Source organism: Arachis ipaensis, chromosome B02 (assembly GCF_000816755.2).
Source record: "Arachis ipaensis cultivar K30076 chromosome B02, Araip1.1, whole genome shotgun sequence".
NCBI lineage: Eukaryota > Viridiplantae > Streptophyta > Magnoliopsida > Fabales > Fabaceae > Arachis > Arachis ipaensis.
The window spans coordinates 75193510-75216260 of record NC_029786.2 but is presented as its reverse complement, the minus strand read 5'-3'; the positions used below and the strand labels follow the sequence as shown (position 1 = coordinate 75216260).

The following is a 22751-nucleotide window of genomic DNA, read 5'->3' as shown; positions in this document are numbered from 1 at the left end:
TAATAGAGTAGATAATAACATAACCGTGTATTCAAAAAAAAAAATACAACATTAAAAAATTTAAAAAATAAAAAAATTTTTTAATTATAGTAAAACTTGTATATCAACTTTTTATATAAATAAAATAGATAAATAGATAGATCGTGAGATTTACTCTCTCTTTGAGTTTTTCATAGAATTCTCTAAACTTCATCCTTGTAACATTCTTAAGCTTATCAATTTTTTATTATAATATTTCGTTCTATCCAAATATACCAGTCCTTAACTGCATCTATATATCCAAATTCCTTTTGCAATCATTTTTGAATCTATCTTGTGATTTAGATCGTGAGCTTTCTTCTCGTAGAATCGTTGAATTCAAAACCTTGTAGTGTGAGACATAGGATCGTTTAGTTCAGGTTGTGTTTCTTTTTAATCTTTGTTTTCTTTTCTGAATATTGCTTATTTTCTGTCTTGTCTTCTTTGTTATTGATTGGGTACTGAATTTTATTTTAAGTTAGTTCATTTTCTGAAGTTCTTTATTTCTTATAATTTGTGCAGCACATCCTCGGTAGAGTTTCTTTCTCCCACTTTTACTTAGTTTAATTTAATTCTCTTATCAAATATTTCTTTTTCCAAATTCTATTTTTGCTTTTTAACATAGAAATACTTGAATATCTATCGTAAATGTGTCAATTAAAAGATGTTCATTATCGACATCTTATAAATATCAGCAAAAGATTTTACACACTAAGCTCTTTTTCTCCTTTTTCTATTAGTTTTATCTTTTTCCTTATGTATTTTTTATGGTTTTTGCCAGCATTAATAAATCTATTTCTAGAAATTAATGCAAGATTATGGCACAATAAAATACAACCATACAAACCTATAACTTTGGCACTTCTATTTTCATTTTTATATAAATGTCAATTTTGTTTCACCTTTTAAATCATTTTATTTTGTTTATAACAATCTAACTTCATTGCTTAGGAAATTTCGGGAATGAATCTTTTCAATTTTTTTAACAATTGAGAGAATAAAGTGTGATCTCTCACAATTAATTTTATAAATAGAACCAAGAAAAAACATGAGAGAAAATGAAAGGTTAGAGATCACACTTTACTCCCTCAATTTTTTTTAACAATTGAGAATATCCATTTTTGAAAATTTCTTTGGTGAATAATGATGTTAAGTAAAGAGTAAAAATTGTAATTAGTTTTTAAGAGAAGTGTACATTACATATGATATCTTTAATTTTTTTTATTTTCTTTTTTTATTAGAAAGTGTAATATTCACTCTTCCCCCAAATTCACTCTTCATCATAGTATTACCCCATTGTTTATTGTAATCTCTACAACTCTATACGGTACTTGCAAATTAAAGTTCAACAAAAAGTGATAACTCTAATTCATCACCGGAATAAAAGAAAATATATATTTACCATTAGTTAATCAATTTTGAGAACCAAATAACCATCATTTATATATTTTCATATTGTAACTAAGAAACGCATGGTTTCCTGTACAAAATTCTATACAAATATTTTTTACATTCCTTTTGCAGCTAGTTGCTTCTTTAGATTAAGGACCTCTATTCCTTTTGTAGCCAACTTGTCCTTCAGCTTTGCTGCTGCCTCCTCAAACTTCCTATGCATTAAATCTGATTCATCTACTACTTCTCTATATCGAGTGAGGATAGCATCTAGCCTTGCCTTTGTTCCACGGAGCATCATTCGAAGTTTGGTCGTCTCTTTGTTGTTAGTTACTTTATCCTGTTCAGAAGATTCGAATGGAAAAAATGTCAATGATGTTGAGATCATTTAGGCAAGATCTAAAATTACCACAAAAAATTTTTTCCCTGAAAATTAGGACTGCAATGAAGTGAGATATATACAGATAGTTAAAGCAGGATCTAGTATATCACTCACCGCGTGCATTTTTGCTTCATAGCAAGAAACTTTTTGACTAAGTTCCTCAACCTGGTTCTTTGCTGTTGACAACTGAGAAGCATAATGTGATTTCAGAAATCAGAGATTGATATGGTAATTACCAAATGATATACCTCTTCAGTTTACCTGAGCTTGGCAATGCTTTTGCAGAAATTCCATTTCTGTAACATGTTTCTGTTGGTCTTCCATCTGACATGCCAATTTATCCCTTTCGCTTATTGCAACAGCAAGTTCGTTCTTGAGTTTCTGTCCATAGTCATAAGTTATATATTGACAATTTTCTGTATATGCATCTATGAGTTGTGACAATGAAGAAAACCTGAAACTCATTCGAAAGTTCTTGGCTTTGACTTGAGAGATCAACGCCTTTAACAAGGACATAAAGCTCACTTAGATTATCATCAGCGTTATCTTTCTCAAGACTGCCACGCGGCTCTGGCAACGGCATCTCTGAATTGGCTTTTGGACTCTGCAATTCATGTCAATTTAGTGACAGCTATGCATTGAAAATCGGCTATGAAATGATTATCAAACATTCTTACTTCTCGTGATTGTTTGCTCTCAGCATTGATTGTTTCAGTGTGATTTTCTAGCTGGTCTAACTCCAAAGTTGTTTCTCTGCAGCCATTGTTAACATAATATTTATTAATTTATTTGGCAATTGAAGCTCATGGGAAATCATAACCGAAAAAAAAGAAAGAATAAAATAAAAGAAAAACAACTGAAGCATCTCTAATTTGCAAGTAACCATTAAAAACTACCCAATACAACCATGACCCCAAAAACGAAAGCATGACTGGCAAAAGCAGAATGTAAATTTAATAGGAAAAAGAAAAAAACATAGGATAAAGTGTAATAGAGCCAAATGAAGTCCATGAGAAGGAAATCATTACTAAAGTGGAGAATGCATCTTGAGTCTTGACAGAGAACCAAAGTAAACAATTAAAACCAGAGGATAAAATATACAGTTAAATAAACAAATCCTTTTGCATATCTGATAAAGAAAAGCCATTGGTGAGATCATGAGCAAAGCAACAAAGAGATGTTGCAGGAGTAACTCTATACCAAAAAAGTTATGGTTGAAAAAGAAATGCTTACAAGTTATAAACTTTTTTATAACCAGATATATCAAATGGAAGATTCCCACAAGAACTTTGCTTCTTTACAACAGCCAAAACTCTTAATTATGTATACAAGGACAAAGCAGTGAGAGGTTTGCACTTTCGGAGCACTGTCAATTGTGTTACTTCAATGGTACATGTAAATGTTTTGTGAAGTAGAAATCAAATCTTCTCTTTTAGGAGAGGAATGCAAGAGCTTAAAATGATTATAAAAGAAAAAATCCATTGGGAGCAGGGATAGAGTCCAAGTTCTTGAGTACAGGGGTGTCATAAAAATGAATAGAATCAAATAAAGGTTCAAGAGATTTTAACTGAACAACATTTTTATCATAAAAACTTGAAAAGATGGAAGCCCCAAGTGATCTTAACCAGAGACCAGAGTGGGGGAAAATTGACAGATAGATGCAAAGTCGTAAGCAAAAGAGTTAGGGAAAAAGCCTTTCTAAGAAGACTATTGTTAACCTAAACATATCTTCATAAACATGTTAGATTGAATCCGAAACCTAGTAAGTTTAATTTTCATATCAATTTCATTTAATTTGTATTTGCTTAAATTTGTTCTTATGCGCTTGTTCTTATGTATTGCAGAGAAGAAGAAATAAAAAAAACCACAAAAAAAAAAAAAAAAAAAAAACCCTTTAAGATGAGGAGAAGGATAATACAAATTGGGGATTAGGAAGGGCTACCCTACACAAAAGCAAAACAAACAAAAGATTTATCTATAAATATTATGAGCTTTATAGATGTCAGGCATCTAATCCTACTTAGCAGCCAATGTCTTGCTCTTTGCTCCTTTGATACTTTTTGTATTTTCCTATCTTATGGCATTGAAGATCTCTTGTCCTTTACGCTCTCTCTATTATCATTTTATTTTCTAAATTACATTTCTTCTTCAATCAAAACTATGTTTTATCCAGGATCTAACATTTTCTGTCATCTCATTTGTAATGACAGCCAAATCTAGATTGGCTACCTACCGTAAATGAACTTTGATTTCAAGAAATGGCATCAAGAAAGAATTTGCACAATCTGGCAGCAACATCTTTCATTATGCTTATAAAGATTTAATACCTAACTAATAGGTCGAAAATCATTAATATTCAATTGCCTTTTGAAATTTTCTAGAATAAACTTTTAAGGCCCCATGAGGTACTAACCCTTCTAGCATAGTAGGTACTGCTTAAATCATTTTGGGTAAGTAGAATCAACCTGATTAATGCCAATGGCAGCACGAAAGTTACATTAATAATAGAGGTTAACTTTAGATAATACTGTGTGTATAGTCAAATTGAGGAAAGCATATGTATTTGAAGAAAGCTTAATCACCAAGCTCCTTTCTGAATTTAGTATGGTTGAACGTAAATCAAATATTCAGAAACACTTCTAGGATACAGGGTTACATATAACAACAAAAATCCTTAAAAAGATGAAGCGGAGAAGAGTGGGGGAAAAAATTAAATAAGCTAAACAAACCTGATATTTTCCATGAGACGTCCACTTTCATCTGAAGTAGTTAACCTTTTTTGCAGTGTCTGACATTCTTCTCTACAGGAAGCTAGTTCATTTCTTACCTTACATTTATAAAATTTTTATCAATTTTAGATATCATGAAAAATGGCAATTAAAAAGAAACTTCAACTATCAAACAACTTAGAAAATCCACCAACTTTCTATACTGACTCTTATTCCGCTCACTGTTTTCTTAATAGACAATCAATTGTATCACAATATACATTATGCCATTTAGAAAATATTTGTGGGATACTCCATTTGGTATCTTTGATGAGTATTTGGTGTGCACTACAACCTTAGGATCAATTCATGATGATCAATTTTGTGATATATGGGAAAACAAATGAAGTCTTTGTGGTGGTACGCTGCGTATACCTTATTTGATGTATTTTTAAGCATGGCCCCTGCACCTTTTGATAATGAATTCTCAAACAAGTTAGTTTTGAGAGATAAAATAGAATTGTATGTTTGGCCCTTATTTGATGCAAACCACATGAAGAGTTTCTCCCTTCAATATATTGAGAGACTAGAATACTCTACTTTATTGACAGTTTTTCATCTTCTTTGATCTTATTATTGTAAAGAGGATTGCTTATCCTCCTATTCATCAAATGATTTCCTTTACAAAAAAGTAAACTAAGTAAAGGAAAAACCGTGTAAGAAACTTAAAAGAAACAAATCAAGGTTTGTACAATAGCATATCCAAGAATCTTACTTCTGATAACTCTTTTGACGATGATGTAATTTGCATGTTGTTCTTTCTTGTTTGTTCTTCTATGGCTAGAAGTGTAGCCTTTTCCTTTGCAGACCATATTGCCCTTTCCTCCTCTATTTCCAAAAGGGAATCTGTGAGTTGCTGCAAGATTTGCAAAACCCGGAGAAATAATGTTGATTAGGTAGAATCACAATAAAAGAAAAAAAAAAGAGTAGTTGCAGTTGCCAACCATTGCCAGCTCCTCCTTTTCTTCCAACAATACTTTGATAGAACTTCTCAATTTTTCTTGCCTTTGATCAGATTCCTCCAACATTTGTCTCTGAGTGGACAAGAATAAGATGCCATGTTTGACAGTTTGAATGAGAAATAATAACATCTAGTAAACACACCCAACAAGTGATTTTAAAGGAGAAACTTTAGAAGAACTTCACAGATAATCTTACAAGAACAGAAATCTCTTCCTTTAAATTGTACAGTTCAGAGTTTGATTCATTCAGCTTTTCCATCAAGCCTTCCAGCTGTGAAGTTAAATCCTCATTGCTAAATTTCACCTCTTCTTTCTCTTTCAATGCAGCTGTCAGTTCTTCTTCCAAAGAAGTGATTCTTGATTCTGCTTCAAATGCAAAAGCGTCCATCTTTTTGAGCTCTTCCTGTACAGTGACATTTATATTAGATCAAACTAAATGCATTCCTGAGGAGATTGGAGAACCTCTTTATCATCAGAGAATAGACCAACATGTTTATATACTGTACACACCAAGAAATCAGAAATAATAGAGTTTGAGAAACTGAGAGAAGTAAGATAGAATGTAGAGAAAGAGAGAGAAAGTTAGAGAGAGAAATGCGAATTGCTCATTCTGAAAGTGATTCATCAAAGCACTGAATCTGTTCTTATATACATGAGAGGAGTGTGTTTCAGATAGCTAGTGAAGAAGAGCAGGAGTCTTTACACACTTAAAGTTAGTTAGGGGAATCTATCCTAGCTGGCATTGTCTTAACATATCAGTTGAATTCCTTGACCATTTCTAACCACTTCTAAACTCTTCTAGACACTTCCTCAACTCACTCTAAGATTGTAAAGCTTATGCCTGTCAAAAGAAAAAGTAAAGCTTATGGGATTTTGATCATTCAAACAATATTATATCCTTCTGTGTGAAAAACGAAAAGATTATATATCATTCAAATGCATAGGGCAATCTACTGCAAGATTGCAGTATTAAACACTTCTACAATCTGCTACATCTTAGGGTATAGTTCAGTTTGTTATCTATTTTCATGTCACTTGATATGATTTTTTGTTAATCACTACAATAAAAGCCACCTTGTTTCTACTCGGTATTGAGTATTTTCAATATCTTGTGACGGAAATGGTGAAATCATATTGTTTTCTTTGCTTCTAACACCTACAGACTTGCAGAAAACTTCAAAAGTTGATTAGAATGAAAAAAACTAGTTTCATTTTCTCTTTCTTCAATCAAAAATGAAAACATAGTAGCAGCTAAAACGAAAATGAAAGGCTAAAGAACCAGCATCCTATCATCCTAGGCTCCATACCACCTTTAAGACCTTTAACTAGCCAATAGTCAAAAACTCAACTAAAACTAAGAGTATTGACCACTGAGATGAAATGAAGAGGATAAGGGATCTCCTTAGCTTAAAGCTCTTTGACCTTTGAACCAGGATTTAAATTTGCTAGTAACAATAACTGCAAAAGAAGATGCAAGAGAATGTCCAAACCTGTAATGTTTGCTCAAGAGAAGAAGCAAGACTCTTTGGTCTTTTGGGATCAAACACCTCATGTCTTCTACCAGCAAGTGAATCACGTTTATTAATGTCTCGTTCAAGAAGAGAATTCTGACCATGCAACCGTTTAAGCTCACGTTCAATAGAGGCTTTCTCACCCTTAGGCAGATATGATATGTTAGAAAATTGAGAATAGAGAATAAAATACATGAACTTAACAAGTCAATTGCAAGGAAACCAAGAAAATTTTGGATAAAATAACAAAAAAAAATGAACCTCAAGTTTTGTTTTCTCTTGTACTGCAATCTTAAGCTTAGACTCAGTTTCTTTCAACTTGGATTTTGTTTTCTCAAGATCTTTTCTGAATGTTTCCTTTTCCTTGACCAATGAAGATGATGTTAAAACTGATATTTCTTTTTCAAGTGTATGGATATGTGAAATCAGGTCTGCATTTTGCAATTCCTGTTGTTCAATGCATTTCTGTAATAGAGATTTAGTGCTACCAATTAGCTGCGCTGCACATTCGAATAAAATGGGATAACATGGATATCAACATCAAGAAAGGACCCACCATTAAAGAACTTTGGGAATTCTCAAAATCCACTTTTGAATCCTGAAGCTGCTTTTGAAGATCAGCTAATTGGTTGTCTAGAAGAATCTGCAGCAAAAGTGTTAGCCCGTCTAGGAATTACAGATACAACTAGAAATAGCTCTAGACGTTTAGATAACTTTACCTTCTCATTCTCAAGCTCAGAAATTTGTTGTCTTGAGCAAGAATTCAACTGGTTGTAGTTACTCAAGATTACACTTAGTTCTGCAACATGCTGAGATATTGAGGTTTTAAAATCCTGCAATAAAGACAAACATATGAAAACAACAATCTTAACATCACACACAAATCAAAGACAACAGCTATAGACATCATACAAAAATACAGAGTGAACTTCATTTTTTGTTACAAATATATACTCCATAGTGCCTCAATAGTACTTACATTAAACACATTGCAGAGAGCAAAGAAACTTTTAGTGGTGTCATCCACCATCAACAATGCACTTTGAACAGCTTCTTTTGCATTTTGTACATCTGAAAATATTTCTTGAACTTCCATTGAAAGATTGATCACAAAGTTCAAATTTTCATCCTACATAAAAGCTTTGGGAATCAATTATCTTGGGCATGACACAAAATATACCATAGTCATATAAACTTAATCTTGAAAATAATCATGACTTTTTTAGTAAGCAACATTCTGTGTGCATAAAACATGAAATGCAAACATTAACTTTACTCACAGTTTCACAAGCAAGTTGTTTGTTAGCAACTTGAGCTGCCTTCTGTACTTTACTAAGCTCTTCATACAACTAAGAAACGAGGGAAATAAAGGAATAATAAATATATAAGTCAGGAAATAGAATAAACAGCAAGTTCAAGGATAATTGATGAGTAGCCAAAATACATCAACATATTTTAATCAACTTCATGCACAGAAAAGAATATATATTCACCTAATGTCATGCAACCACTTATCCCAAAAATTTGAAAGGTAAAAAACACATAAATAGTAATTTATCTAACACACCCCCTTACACAAGAATCTCTTTATTTTGGGTTTGAAACGTGAATCCGCATGGATCTGTTTTGCCTTATGCTAAAATTCTTTGGGGCAATAAATATTGAACTCTACTTTTTTCAGTTATAGAAATTCACATACCATGTCATGAAACTATTTCTAACACCCCCCCCTCCCCAAAAAAAAATGGAAGATCCTTTCTTTTGGGCTTGAAATGCGAATTATGCATAGATCTAAGTTGGCTTGATAACTTTTCCATTTCCAAAACCTTAATCTTCAAGTTATTAGGAATAAAAATAGGAAGTCAATATATATATTTGAATACAATTTCATGCAGCAGAAAGTAGGAAGTCAATATTAAAAGAGTTAAATTTTTAAAAATAAATGAAAGAAGAGTGTAACAGTAGAAAGATACCAAATTGGTAGAAATGTTTGGACTGAAAATGCAAATGTAACTTAGATAGTAGCAACATTGTGTACAGCTATAGCCACCGGAGAATAAATGCAGCATGGTTTCAAGCACATGTAATAAATATTAAGCTATTTCCAAAGACATTTGTAGAAATATTTAGAATGTATTAGAAGGTATGGCATGAATGGCAAATGAGTTTCAATTGTAGGACTTTGCAGAAGAATAACAACTCACAAGCAATAGAGAAAATGGATGACACTGCTCTAATGCTAGTTTGAATTTGTACGAAGATAAAAGAGGTGTAACTGTGTAAGACGAGAGAAATATCAAATTGGTAGAAATAATCTCAATGTTCACTGCATAGATAGAAGCAGCAATGTCTACAAAGACACTGGACAATATATGCATGATTTGTTTCCAACAATATGTAATAATACTAAGCCATCTCCTAATGCATATTTTAGTTTCCTATGACATGTTACAAATGTGCTAAAATCCAACACTCTGATAGAATGTTGGAGAGAGAGAGAGAGAGAGAGAGAGAGAAGAAAACCTGTTCTTCAAGTCTCTTGATGACAAGAATAGCTTCTGACTCTTGGAAACTCACATCTTTATTCTCATTCCAGTTAACACCATTTGCACTATTTAAACAGCCAATAGGTTCTGTATATTGAAGAGAATTTGCCTCAACTAGCTGTTTTCTCAATGACTTTATTTCTATCTCACTCGCAGTTCTCTGCAGTAACAAAACATGGCCAAGCTTAGGGTCTAGCAACTTCTGGCTCACAGTCAGTGAAATCAAGAAGGATAAGCAAAACCTGAGTTTCAAATCTTAAAAGCAAATTCTCATATTCTTCCTGTAACTTTAGAAACTCATCATCCTCCTGCTATATTTGCAAGATATTAGCATAAAACTATTGAAAGTTGATCACAAGGGAATATTGGTGAGCAATATTACAAACCATGGATAAACTTCTTTTCCGTGATGGAATCTTTTTCCTGCTTGTTACATGCAATAAAGCACTTGGGTTAGGCAGATTGCAGTCCTCATTCATATCACCATTTTTATTGTCCTCTTGGTTAGAAGACTGCTCCACAAAAGCATCCTCAATCATAAGTTCGTCAAAAGGAACAAGTGGTCCAATGCATTGCTTCTGTCTTCCAGGTTTTACAGTAGAAGCATTTGATTGGATGCTAGAGCAGGCCTGAATTGCAGAAATAAATTAGTTATTATCACAAGTATAGAACAAACGTAAGTGTCATACAATATATTAGGAGGGGGAAGAAACAACCTTAAGCAAAAATGAAAGTAATTTTCTGATTTCTAACATATGAATACCAACTTATCTAAAAATTTGAAGCGATAAAAAGATAAAAATAAAAATCCTATCTATACCTACAAACATGTCAAGAAATGAATAGAACTTGTAATGATTTATGTTTAGAGAGAACAAGAAAGGAATTAAATTCAAAAAAGAGCACATAAAGTCAGACTAAGATCTAGCATTAACAAGTTAAGTCATTTGATATCCTACTCTGACTCTTTTTCCCCAAGGGAACCCCTTGAATTACCAGACTGATCTTTGAACCAAATGCAAAAATCAGATAAGGCAGAACAACTCTTCAGATTGGCAACTCTTCAGATTGGCCATTGACTATCCACAGATTCCCTCAAAACACCAATACCATCTACACAGCATCATGCATTTGCTAAATTTGATTCATTTGGTCTTTTTTCCAATCAGTTCCTTATAGCATTACTATTTTGTTGTGCCTTCAATGAGGTCACACTTGGTAGCAATGAATAACACGTGAGAATGATATTGATGATGAAAAACCAAATCTTGATGGACCAAAGCCAAATACTTAAAACAGCATATTGTGTATTGAATGCATATACACTCATCTCACCCGAAGTTTATAGGAATAGAGATATGCAGCTCTACGGGAACTATGCATAGATAATCAAGATACTAACTGAGACAAAGTCAATCAGTAAACCACACATGTTGCCTACAAGAAATTTTATAAGCAAACAGATGCTCACTAGTAAAATTTTATAATTTTACTATACTATATAGGATTTTGCTAACAAGCTCCCTTAGGGCACTTGTTAAGAATACTAAAATAGAAATTTTGTACCGAACAAGTAAACTTTTTAATACATTTAAAATCCTTGAACACTTCAGAATCTTATCAAAATCCTACCATAAATTAGTATACTTTGTTTCAATGGCAAAAGAAAAAAATACTATACTCTACCTCAACAGATAAATGATGTATAGAGCAATTCAAATCATTTAAAATGCCCCATAAACAGACTAAAAAATTCACAATACGCATAAAATAAGTCCCCTATGATATGAACTAATGAAATTATCTTTAGCATGAAAGAAATACGTTACATCTCTTGGATTCTCCCTTGATAGTTTTCCTAGACACCATGTATCCCGTCTCTTGTCCTGCAAAGCATGCATAGTAATTTACATCAACAGATATAAGCAAATGAGTTATCTGAGGTAATACCAACCAAAAGAAAGAAAAAGGTAAATAAATATATGATTAGGTAGGCAGCAAATGTGAACTTAAAAATAAAAAAGAATGGAAGATAAAACTAGGAAAGCAGTTCTTCATGCAGGATGAAATTAGTTATAATTCTTCACTAGACTAGATTGGTGACGACTACTCTAGAAGCAGCTGATAGTTCAATAATATTGTTCTTAACTATGTCTGCCAGTATTTTAGATTTGAGTGAAGTTTACTGAATTTGTGGTCCAGCTCTGAGCTACAACTCAATAAGATTACAAGTTCCAGTGGCATCAAGACCACACTCTCATTCCAGGATGAGTAGTTTGATTGAACGAGTGGATGAAGTAGTTTCACACTTCCCCCAATATCTGATGAAGTGATGATTGTCCCCATATTTCTACCCTTATACAAGTTTCAGACTTTAACATTCTCTGCACATCCTTGTTTCCTCTTTGATTATTTGTCAAAGATCCCAAAATAGTTTCCTTGTGCAACTTGCAGTTGCAGCCCTTAATTTAAGGATAACTTTTAATTCTTTTCAAGAACCATTTCTTCCATATAGTTAAGCTGTCAAGAAAAGGCATGTGAATGGATTTATAGCAAACATAACACCTCAAGCAAGAGGTTGCATGGACATTGCATATACACACTTTATTGCGTGAGAAATTCTGGCTTTTAATATAAAAAAGAATGGTAGAACATGGGCAACAAGAATCGAACATATACCAGGCTCGTACAAAATCCAATACCATGATAAGAACCATCTCACCCAAACCTCATGCTATCAAGCAAAAGCACGTGAATAGCCTGACATCTAAATCCCCAAACGAAGCATAATATACTCATAAAAGCATCCTATCCATATAATTTCCAGCTCCATTACACCATTACCTTGACACTAGCCTAATATTAGCAGTGAACATCATAACCTTTGTCTAACATACACTGAAACGCAAAGTTGACTCCTTACATGATTTGCTATGCCATGGATTTCATAAACAAATGGGAAAAGGTCAAAAAGGAAAAAGTAAGAAAAATAAAAATAAAAATCTGCAGAGAATTGCACAGCCGTGTTCCATTGGAACATTTATCATTATCAAGAAAGCTGAATGCCAACTATAAAGAAACTATAAAGACACGCAGTATTAAAGCTTCGAATTATCTTTTGCAGAGTGTTGATGACTTGCATCTCCATTGAAGTAAAGAAACTATTGCTCCTTAAGCAAACAATATAAACTTCAATGAGGTATAAAATCCTATCTATAATACTTTTAGTGACACAATAGGGTGCCTTCCCCATAATTTTGGCCTACATGAACCATCATAAGACTATTTTATTTGACTAAAGCAAGACACAGGTTATATTTCTAATTACAAGAATATGAAACGAACTTATGTCCTCTTCTGGGGTCAACACTACATATCACTACAAACAACTAACCCTGTACGGGTTGTATATAAACATATCCAAAAGAAAGCAAGCCTATTTTAATGACCTAGGAAACAAACTAGATACACAACATTAAAAAATAATTATGGCAAAAAATAAAGCAGTAAATAACACCTGCGGGGCAAATAAAAGGTATATTATGAAATGTAACCAAGAATACCTTCTTAATAATTTCACATGTCTCATCCCTCTTTGAAAACAGAACCATTGAGCTTAAATTTTCAATTTTCTTTGCTTGCTCCTTTATTCTTTTCTGCCATTCAGCTTGATTTTTCTTTTCCTCCTCCAATTCCAAAGCTATGCGTTCCCTTTCCAATTCAGTCTGGCACAGAAAGTATGACATACTGAATAAGCAAGCATTTGGCAATAATAAACAAAGAAGGAAAATTCACACACTTGTAATAATGTATTCCGAAGGTTCAAAATCTCCTCTTCCAGATGCTCTGAATGAGAACTCTGAAAAACAACCATAGTTTAGCAGCGCTTAGAAAACATTTTTACTATTCAATTTATATCAAACAAAAACAAAATATAGAATCAAATATAAAACAGAACGATAGTATAATAGATCAACCATCAATTTAGCACGAAGCTCTTCAATCTCTTTCTTTTGACGCTTTAACAAGGCAGCATCTGTCAAAATCTGCAGTGAGAACCAACCATCACTTCATGAAACAACAACAACAACAACAACAACAAAGCCTTGTCCCACTAAGTGGGGTCGGCTACATGAATCAAACGACGCCATACAACACAGGACAAGTGGCAAACAGAAACTAAGCTGCTCTACAACTTCCAACAATGATGTGGTTGCACCAATAATTGACTTGTATTTAAGGGATGATACAACAAAATTACTTTCTAAAATATAACTATTACAAGCTAACGATGGAAGAGAGACGAGAAAGAAAGATAACAATAATATCATAGAAACAAGAGACTAATTTGATATTAGATAAGACTTCAAAGAAAGGAACAAAATCAAAACAAAAGAGTGATTCAGGCATTAAATTAAGAAGGAACCTCATTCACTTGAGCGCAATTTGTGACACGCAATGCTCTACTTGCAAATTGGAGGCTACTTTTAGTTTCATCTGTATGTATCTGCCACACAACAAATATGCTGATATAACTAGACGAAATAATATTAAAGGAAAAAATGAGATTCTTCCATAGAGAAAGAAAATATTGTAAAAAGATCTTGTACTTTTCCTAGTTATTCTACTTTTACAAAAGATATTTACCAAAGTATATCAAAAATCAAAAGTACACACAAACAAGCACGTCAACTAAATAGTAACATTAAATTAGGTAATCCACAAAAGACATGTAATTGCGAAAGGAAAGAGTTGTGCATATAAAACATTGAAAGAAATACAGGCAAATCTTACTTGTGCAAGTGTAACGTTGCATATCATAGCTGTGTTAGCATTTCCACCTAGTGAAGGTTGCAAAAATCGTGTAAGCTTGCTATCTCGGTAAGGAACATGACCTCTGCACGGAATATTATACTTTCTTTGTAGATCATTGAAAAATAGAAAGTAGAAAAAAAATATGTAATAGCATACACTTACCCTTGACTCTCAGCACCTTCACTCAATTTTTTAATGACAGTTCCCAAAGTCAATAAGCTTTTGTTTATATGAGAACCCTCCTTGAGCCGAACACCTTCTGCTCCAGTTTTTGCAACACGTTCTGAACCAGCAAGATCCACTAGATTCTAGATATGAGAAAATAATTATTAGGAGAAAGTTTACAGTACACAGATTAATTTGTTAGAAAGAAGAGGGGTTGGAAGGAAGACACATGTGTGAATCATAACCAGCGACATACAAAGTTTTAAAATAAAAGAAAAGAGAAACCATTGTTGCCTGCAGTGGTAACATACCAACACTGATACACGAACAGCATCACAACTTCCATTGCCTTCATCTTCTCTTCTATCCCTACTCTCAATTATCTGTTGAACCAATGAAGGAAGGACAACCATAAGTATTTCTTTTATAGGGGAAAAAAGGGAGAACAAAAGAAACAGATTACCATGCGAAAAATAGTATGAGACCTACTGCTGTATAAATTCATATTTGTATCCCCAATGTGTCTATGAGCTGGTACACATAAAACAAATATAAGGAACAAAACTAACCAAAGGGAGTTAAGAAATCCGAATTCACTTATAGTGAAAGCCAAAAATAGGAGTTAAGAGGTAAAACATGAGAGAAAATGAAAATAAAAATCAAAATTACATTCTCCAAACTGCATGAGATCAAGCACATGCTCAGGCGAGGCGACAATCTCTTCGCGCAACCCAGCTACATATATTCCTCGCTGTAAGTTTACATAAATGAATTAAAATATTAAGGAATCCAAATACAAAACCAACATAAACAAACATCACAATAAGAAGTGACAACAACCTCTAGATTTTCATGAATCTGAAGTTTACGATGCTCAGGAGCCAATAAATCATTGATATCTTCATTGTAAATCTCCAGGTATGACATCCTAAGCAAAAACTCTCGATCTATATCCTAAAACATTTTAAAAGAAAATTTGATTATCATTAGTTCGTTACTATTATAATCATTACATGTATTATGGGAATGATGAAGCAAAAGACAGAGTTCACACTTCTATACAAATTCTTATGCTATCTTCTAATGATGTATTGATACATAATTAGGTTAAACTTCCAAGGGGTAGTAATGTTGATAGCTAAAACTACTTTATTGATTTACTGGTATTTAGTTGGATAATAGCACAAAAGATGTTCTAATAGAACGTCTGAAAATTGTTGTGTCCTATCTTGGCAAAGCACATCTTCTTCCTTCTTCTCTCAATACTTGCAAATATCCTCTAGAATTAGTATTCATTGGCTTGTGGGGACCATTACCTGAGAATACAGATATTATATTGCATTTATTGATGCCTTTTGTTGTTTTACATCAGTATATTTTCTGAACTAAATCTGAAGCATTTCCAGAATTTTTGCAAATCAAAGCTGCTGTAGAACTGCAGCTAGGTTTCAAAATTAAGGCTGTTCAGTCTAATTAGGGGGCTGAATTTCAAGCTTTTTCTAACTAGTTCTAGTAGCAAGGTGTCTCTTAGAGGTTAATTTGTTCTGACACATGAAGAAAATGGTGTTGTTGAGTGCAAGCATCACCATCTCTCTAAACCTGACCTCCCCTTCCTTGCTCATGCATCTATGCCCCTGCAATTGGGATGATGCAGTGGCCACAACCACATATGTCATTAGAAAAAATTCCCCATCTGAACCTCACTCTCCCTCACCTTTTGAGACTCGTTTTAACAAGAAACCTTATTACACTCACTTTTGTGTCTTTAGATGTGCATTTTTTTTCCATTCTTAACACCATACGACAAACATAAATTTTATTTTCATGAATGCAATTTCCTACGATACAGTTCCCATCATAGAGGTTTTAGTTGCCTGTACTTGAATGGCTGCTTGATCATCTCTGAAAGTATTGTTTCATGAGACTAAGTTTTGCTTCAAGGAGCATTCTCTATTCATACCAAAACACAATACTTCTTCCTCTCATCTCACTCTAATTCCTTTCTTTACACTTCTGAATCCACCTGCATGTGTTCCCTGCCCTTCACCTTCCCCTCAAAGCAAGCCCTTCCATCTCCTCTAACTGAACAGAATTCCCCTTGTTACCAACATCACCTATGCCCACCCCTTCACATAACAGAAGCCCCACTAAACCCTCATCTACATCCACCAATCCTGCAATCCTGATTCCACACCAGCTCAAACTATTCCAGAAACCCCTATTTCATCTTCAGACTTTGCAACAGCCAGTACTCCCACTCTCTTCTTCCAGTGACATGTACTATCATCATCCTCATCCTTGCTCCCTCCACGCTCATCCTCTCATTGAGTTATTACTTGATCTAAGGTTCGTGGACTATTACCGACTTCACCTTCTCCTAATACCTAATACATTTTCACCCTCCCTTTACTCACCGAACTTCTAACTCACACTGAACTTATGTAAGTGAAGCCTTGACCATTTCATTGCTTCGTTACAAATCGGTTTTTTGAGTAAAGCAAAACCCAGATGTTGGTTTTGATTATTGTGCCCATATTTTTCATCAGCAAGTTGGTTTTGATTATTCTGAAACTTTCTCAGCAATGATAAAACCAGCAACTACCCATGTTGTTCTTACACTTGTCTTGACCAAAGGGTAGGTGCTTAAGCAATTGGATGTGAGCAATGCTTACATAAAAAGTGTTCTAAATTCTAACTGAGGAAGTCTTCATGCAACAATCGCTCAAATCAGAATGTAAGATCCACAAAGCACTATATGGCCTTTAACAAGCCCCTCAGGCTATGGCTTGGCAACAGCGTAACACAAATTGGTTGTGAGAAGCAACTGTTGTCCATAAGTGTTCATGCAACCACAAGTCCCAAGTTACCTATGTTTTGGCTAATCTCGTCAGTTTATTCAGCATTTAACCAGCAAAGCTGATACTGGATTTTCTCTAAAGGACGTGGTAACTATGCAGTATTTTCTAGAGATATATGTGCACATGCTGCAGGATGGAACACTATTTGTATCTCAGTATAAACAACTGAGAGATCTACCACAGCACAGCAATATGGAGAAGGCAAAAGGATTGCCCTCCTATGGTTTCAGGTCTAAAAATGTCTAAAACACGAAAACGTACTATGCAGAATGTCACCCTCTATAGCTCCATTTTTGGGGCTGTTCAACATGCCATTTTAACCAAAACTGAAATTTCTTTCAGTGTCAACAAAGGTTGCCAAGTCATAGCCTCCCTGTTGATATTCATTAGAAGGCTTGTGAAAAGGATGCTACAATACTTGGCTGGTCTCTACATCATGGCTGTAGCTAAAACCTGCCACGGAGGATTTGGGCCTAACCGCCTAAAAGGTTATTGTGATGATAATTGAGCATCATATGTTGACGATCATAGGTCAACTTTAGGAGCTTGTCTTTCTTGGACCAATATCTCATCTCTTAGTGGACCAAGAAACAACTCCATGTGGCAAGTTCTAGTAGCATAGAGGCTGAATTCAGAAGCCTAATTGATCTAACAGCTGATATTATGTAGGGGCAATCACTGCAGGAAGAGCCGAAAGTTCCAACAATCAGGCTGGTTGTGTACTATGAATCTATTATAACCTCAGGTCCTCAGCACTGTCATGTTTCACAAACAGGTTTTGCACTCCACGACAAAACACATGGAGGTAAGCTTGTTCTTTGTTTGAGAGAAAGTGATGCAGGTTAAGCTTCTAATTGCTCACAATCCCTCAAAAGAACGGCCAGCAGACTTAGTTGCCAAAGCAGTCTCCAAATGTAAGCTTTTTCAGCATATAACAAAATTTACTGTACAAGCTACTGCACTACCATAAATGCTTACCTATAACAAAATTTCAACATGCAACTATAATCTAACAAGGTAACCAATTAGTATAATTTGCACATCTAATGTGCACAAGCAACATAACCTGACTCAACAAGGAGCAGAACGCTAACCTTTTGAATCATCCGAAACAAATCATGCACGGCTTGAGGAATCACTCCTGGCTCTGTTTTTGAGCCCCGCATCGTATGAGTCTTCCCACTATTTGTTTGCCCATAAGCAAAAATAGTGCCTTCACATCACAAACCACAAGTTAAAAAATCGCAAATTACCAAAGAAAATGTGAAAACTAAAGACTAAAAAGTAAAATGCAAAACAATTAGAGTAGAGGAAACCCTAAACCATTGAATCCGCGAACTGCAGCAGCGACGATTTCTTTAATACGACTTTCATATACTTCCACGGTCTTGCAATGTTCACTAAAGATTTTATCTGTGGAGCAGAAAAATATTCAAAAAAAATAGAAATAGAGAAGTAAAGAAAAGAAAAGAAAGTGAAAATGGAATGAAGAGAGGAGGAAGCACCAAATTCAAACTTGGAGGAGTGATTGGAAATGAAAATTGAATTGCCAGAGATCCTCCAAGGGCTAGTCTTGGCATCCTCAAGGGAGAGGGGTCTTGCACGGACACTCACATGAATCCTCTCCATTCTCAAGTGTTTCTTCCCTCTCCGATGCAGGCAAAGGAATCAGCAACGGAGCTCTCAAGTGTGCTTAAAATTCAAAAAGAGAAAAAGAGAGAGGCACGCGCCAAGAGGAAGAAAGATGAGGATGTAAGGAAGAGAGAATGGGCGGGTTTATTCCTTATTGAAATCCTAGCCCTCGCCTTTCAATTTTAAAGTTTGGGTAAATTCCTAAAATGATCTCTAATTCTTCGCAAATAAAAATATTTTTTACTAATATTCTGTTTTTTTTTATTATGACAAAAATATTCTTAAAATGATAGATATTAAAATCGAATTGGTTAGTCCAATATTCAACCTTTTATTACAATAATTTAAAAAATAAATAAAACAAACACATCTAAAAATTATAAATAAATTTAATATTTTTTTAAAATTAAATACACATTTAAAATACAAAAAAAATAAAATTAAAATTTAAAATTTATATCTTCGCAAATATATTAATAACGGATTTAGATCCTCTAAATTTTAGATTTTTACTTTAGAGGATAAAGTTAAATCTCTTACCATTGAATGTTTTCTCTCTCATGTTTTCTCTTGGTCCCACCTATGAAATAAATGGTGATAGATCATACTTTACCCTCTAAAGTAAGTTTCAAAATTTAGAGGATCCAAATCCATTAATAACAATTGACATCAATTTTAGATTTAATTAATAATATAAAAATAGACAATAAATTAGTCACTATTCTAATATAAAATATTTTCTCAACTTAAATAAGAATAAAAAATAGCATAATTATCACGAAAGCAAAATCGCAAATTAATTAGCTTATCTAAAATTCAAATGCCAAATCAACTTTATAATTACACTTGTTCTGAGGGTTACCTTAAATTGGATTGTGTTTGGGCTTGAACGCAAAGTCCAAACTTTTAGTGAGGTGATTTTCGACTTAGCTCGTGTCAAGTGGCCGTCGTCCGAGTTGTTTTGTAAGCAGATAAGGGGTGGTATCTGTAAAACACTCCGATGTCTAAGTCATCAAAAGTATAAGTAGGTTTATAGTGTATTGGATCTTAAGTATACCTGAGAGTGTCAGTGTATTTATAGGTGATGAGCCAATAATCACCATTGGAGTAGTTTCACTATTGATGGTGGATAATCGTTCCTTTATTTAGGAGTTGTTGAGATTTCTCTTCTAGAAGTGGGTAAGAGATATTAAGGGTTATTTATAACTCCTTTAGGGGGGGAGTTATTACTTTGTAGCGTTTACGGTAGCTATTTTTTGGGCTTTCTCTGCTTTTGGGCCAGGTATGAATAGTGCCCCTACTTGAGTCTGATCTTTTGCTTAGGTCGGATACAAGTATGCGTGAAGTCGGACAGGTGCCGAGAGGTAGAGCTATCACATCGGGTTTTTCAGATCTCCGTTTTCAAATCAGAAACCCGATGTCATTTTAGAATGCCAACTGTTGCGTCTGTTGGCTTCCAACTTCGACACGTGGGATGTAGTTACATTTGTAACCATGCATGTTCTTTAAATGAGGGAAGGGGTTTTGATAATTTTGCCCCTTGGGTCTTATAAATACCCCTTCCGCGTTCTCTCTCTTCTATTTCGTTTCTTCTTCCTCTGTGAATTTTGTGCTCTTCTTTCTTCCTCAAGCTTTTTCATTTCCTTTCATCTTCTTGTATTCGAGCTTCATTCCTTTTTCCAAAGAACTCTAAAGAACAGGAAATCATCCGTTGCTCTGCCGCACCTGTATTTGCTTTTGGTTTCTTTGAAGAAAATAAAGGTTAGCTTTTTCGTATTATGTAATGTTTCCTTATTTATTAGAAAACCTTTGAATGTAGAATCTTTACTTGTTGGTAGTTTCATGGAAGTTAGTTTTGTTGCACTTCTTTATTAGTTGGTTTATTTCTCGCTGTTATGATACTGCCAATGGTCCTCTTTTTGTGTTAGGATGCCCCTAAATGAGATTGTTGTGGCTTTTTTAAGAACAATGCCATTTTTCTGTTCTTCAAAGATACTCCCTTTGTGGTTGTTGATTATTTTTATCTGTGGAAGGGAGTTTTCCTTGCTTTTAACTTGCAGTGATAATTTTTATTTTGTAATGTAGGTATAACTCTTCTATATGTCTCGTTCAACTGTCTCAAAAATGTCGTCCAAGGTCCCTGAGGATTTGTTGAAATGGGTATATTCTTCGGTTCTTTCTGTAGTTCCTGTAGTAGATAATGTTTTTGTAGACGATTTCCGTAGACACCATAGGATTTTTAGTTATAGGGATGATGAGGTGAAATTTGAGATAGTGGCCCCTGACCCGGAAGACCGAGTTTGCTTTAGCCGAGTTGCCATGTCGGAACCCCATTTTCTTTTTATGTACGAGTATCTTTTCACCCGACTTGGGGTAGTTTCCCCATTTTCCGACTTTGAAATCGAGGTTTTGTCCTACTGCAAAGTGGCTCCTTCCCAACTTCACCCAAATTCTTGGGGGGTTCATGAAAATCTACCAACTTGTTAGCCGTGAGCTTGACTTTTCGATTTCTTTGAAGATCTTTTTCTTCTTATTTCATCTTTCAAAACCTTTCAGTTCCATTTCGAATAAACAACAATGGGTTTCCTTCCGGGCTATTCAAGGTCAAAAGGTATTCTCCATATTTGATGATTCATTTCACGACTTCAAAATCTTGTTTTTCAAAGTTCGTACTACTGAGGGACACCGTCCGTTCTTCTTAAATGAAAATAATGAACCCTGTTTTCAACTATATTGGGTAGAGGTAGCTCCTGTCGATAAGTATAATCTGATAGATTTGGATGAGGTCGAGGAAGTCGTAGTTGAATTCTTCCTAGAGGCTTGGGGGCGGGCTCCAAACCTTGATACGAAGAAGTTACTTCTCGGAAAGCCGAGTTATGTTCGTACCGAGTCAGGTAGTTTTGTTAATATTTGTAAATACTTGTTTGTTGCTCCGACTTGTTTCTGATCTTCCATGTTCTCGTGCAGAAAAAATGAAAAGCAGCTCGAAAGCTTACCAGAAAATTCAGGAGGTAAAGAGGAACGCCAGAGCTCGAGCTGCACAGCTGCAGGAGTCAAGGAGGTTCCTTCTGCGACAAAATCAGACTCAGGTACCTCTTCTCATTCCAAGTCGGTAACCCCTCTTCCTTCTCCTTCTCCTCCTCCTCCTTTTGTCTCCACTCCTCCTATTCCCCCTTTTTCGGAGCCGAGTTTCAAAAAGCAAAAGACTTCGGAATCGGGTGGTGTCAATATTTACGACATTGGTTTTGACAGAGTGAGATTTTGTGAGAAATACATCCTTCCTCATAGCTTCATTGCTATGGATGATGTTTCTATCAAAAACCACCTCCAAGTCTTGATCCGAGGTGGGATTCAAACAGCTGGGGTGCACTCTACTTTGCTTAAAGAGTTACGGAAAGCTCATTTGAATGCTACTCAACATTCTTTGGAGGCCTTGCAGGCCGAGGTGGCCTCTCTCCGTAAAGCAAAAATGAATGGGAGGAAGAGAAATCCAAACTGGAAACCGACTTCCTTAAAACTCGGGAGAAGGAAAGATAGTCCGCGGCCTCTTGTGCTATGGCCGAGGGGTTAATGAAAAAGGCTGAAGAAAGCTACACCCGAGTTTTTGGAGAAAACTTGGATCTGAAGGAAGAGGTGTGGTGACTTAAGGATGATTATGCCAACTTGGAGGAGTCGATTGCTGAGGGTACAGAGGAAATGTTT

At 34.6% G+C, this 22751-nt stretch overlaps 1 protein-coding gene across 1 annotated transcript; it reads right to left on the bottom strand.

Annotated features, from left to right (window-relative positions):
- Positions 1400 to 19220, bottom strand: LOC107627374 (kinesin-like protein KIN-7O). The gene is made up of 33 exons (XM_016330213.2): positions 18923 to 19220; positions 18741 to 18830; positions 18512 to 18630; positions 15400 to 15513; positions 15229 to 15310; positions 15023 to 15090; positions 14871 to 14942; positions 14557 to 14702; positions 14374 to 14476; positions 14006 to 14086; positions 13557 to 13625; positions 13379 to 13438; positions 13143 to 13304; positions 11409 to 11465; positions 9966 to 10208; positions 9822 to 9887; positions 9557 to 9739; positions 8758 to 8865; positions 8314 to 8382; positions 8013 to 8162; positions 7753 to 7866; positions 7590 to 7676; positions 7295 to 7498; positions 7013 to 7177; positions 5719 to 5925; positions 5505 to 5594; positions 5276 to 5416; positions 4522 to 4619; positions 2470 to 2545; positions 2247 to 2396; positions 2054 to 2173; positions 1907 to 1978; positions 1400 to 1750 (listed from the first exon to the last, which is right to left on the bottom strand). Exons 1-33 carry the CDS (start codon positions 19044 to 19046, stop codon positions 1526 to 1528), a joined length of 3915 nt encoding a protein of 1304 aa, XP_016185699.1. The 5' UTR covers positions 19047 to 19220; the 3' UTR covers positions 1400 to 1525.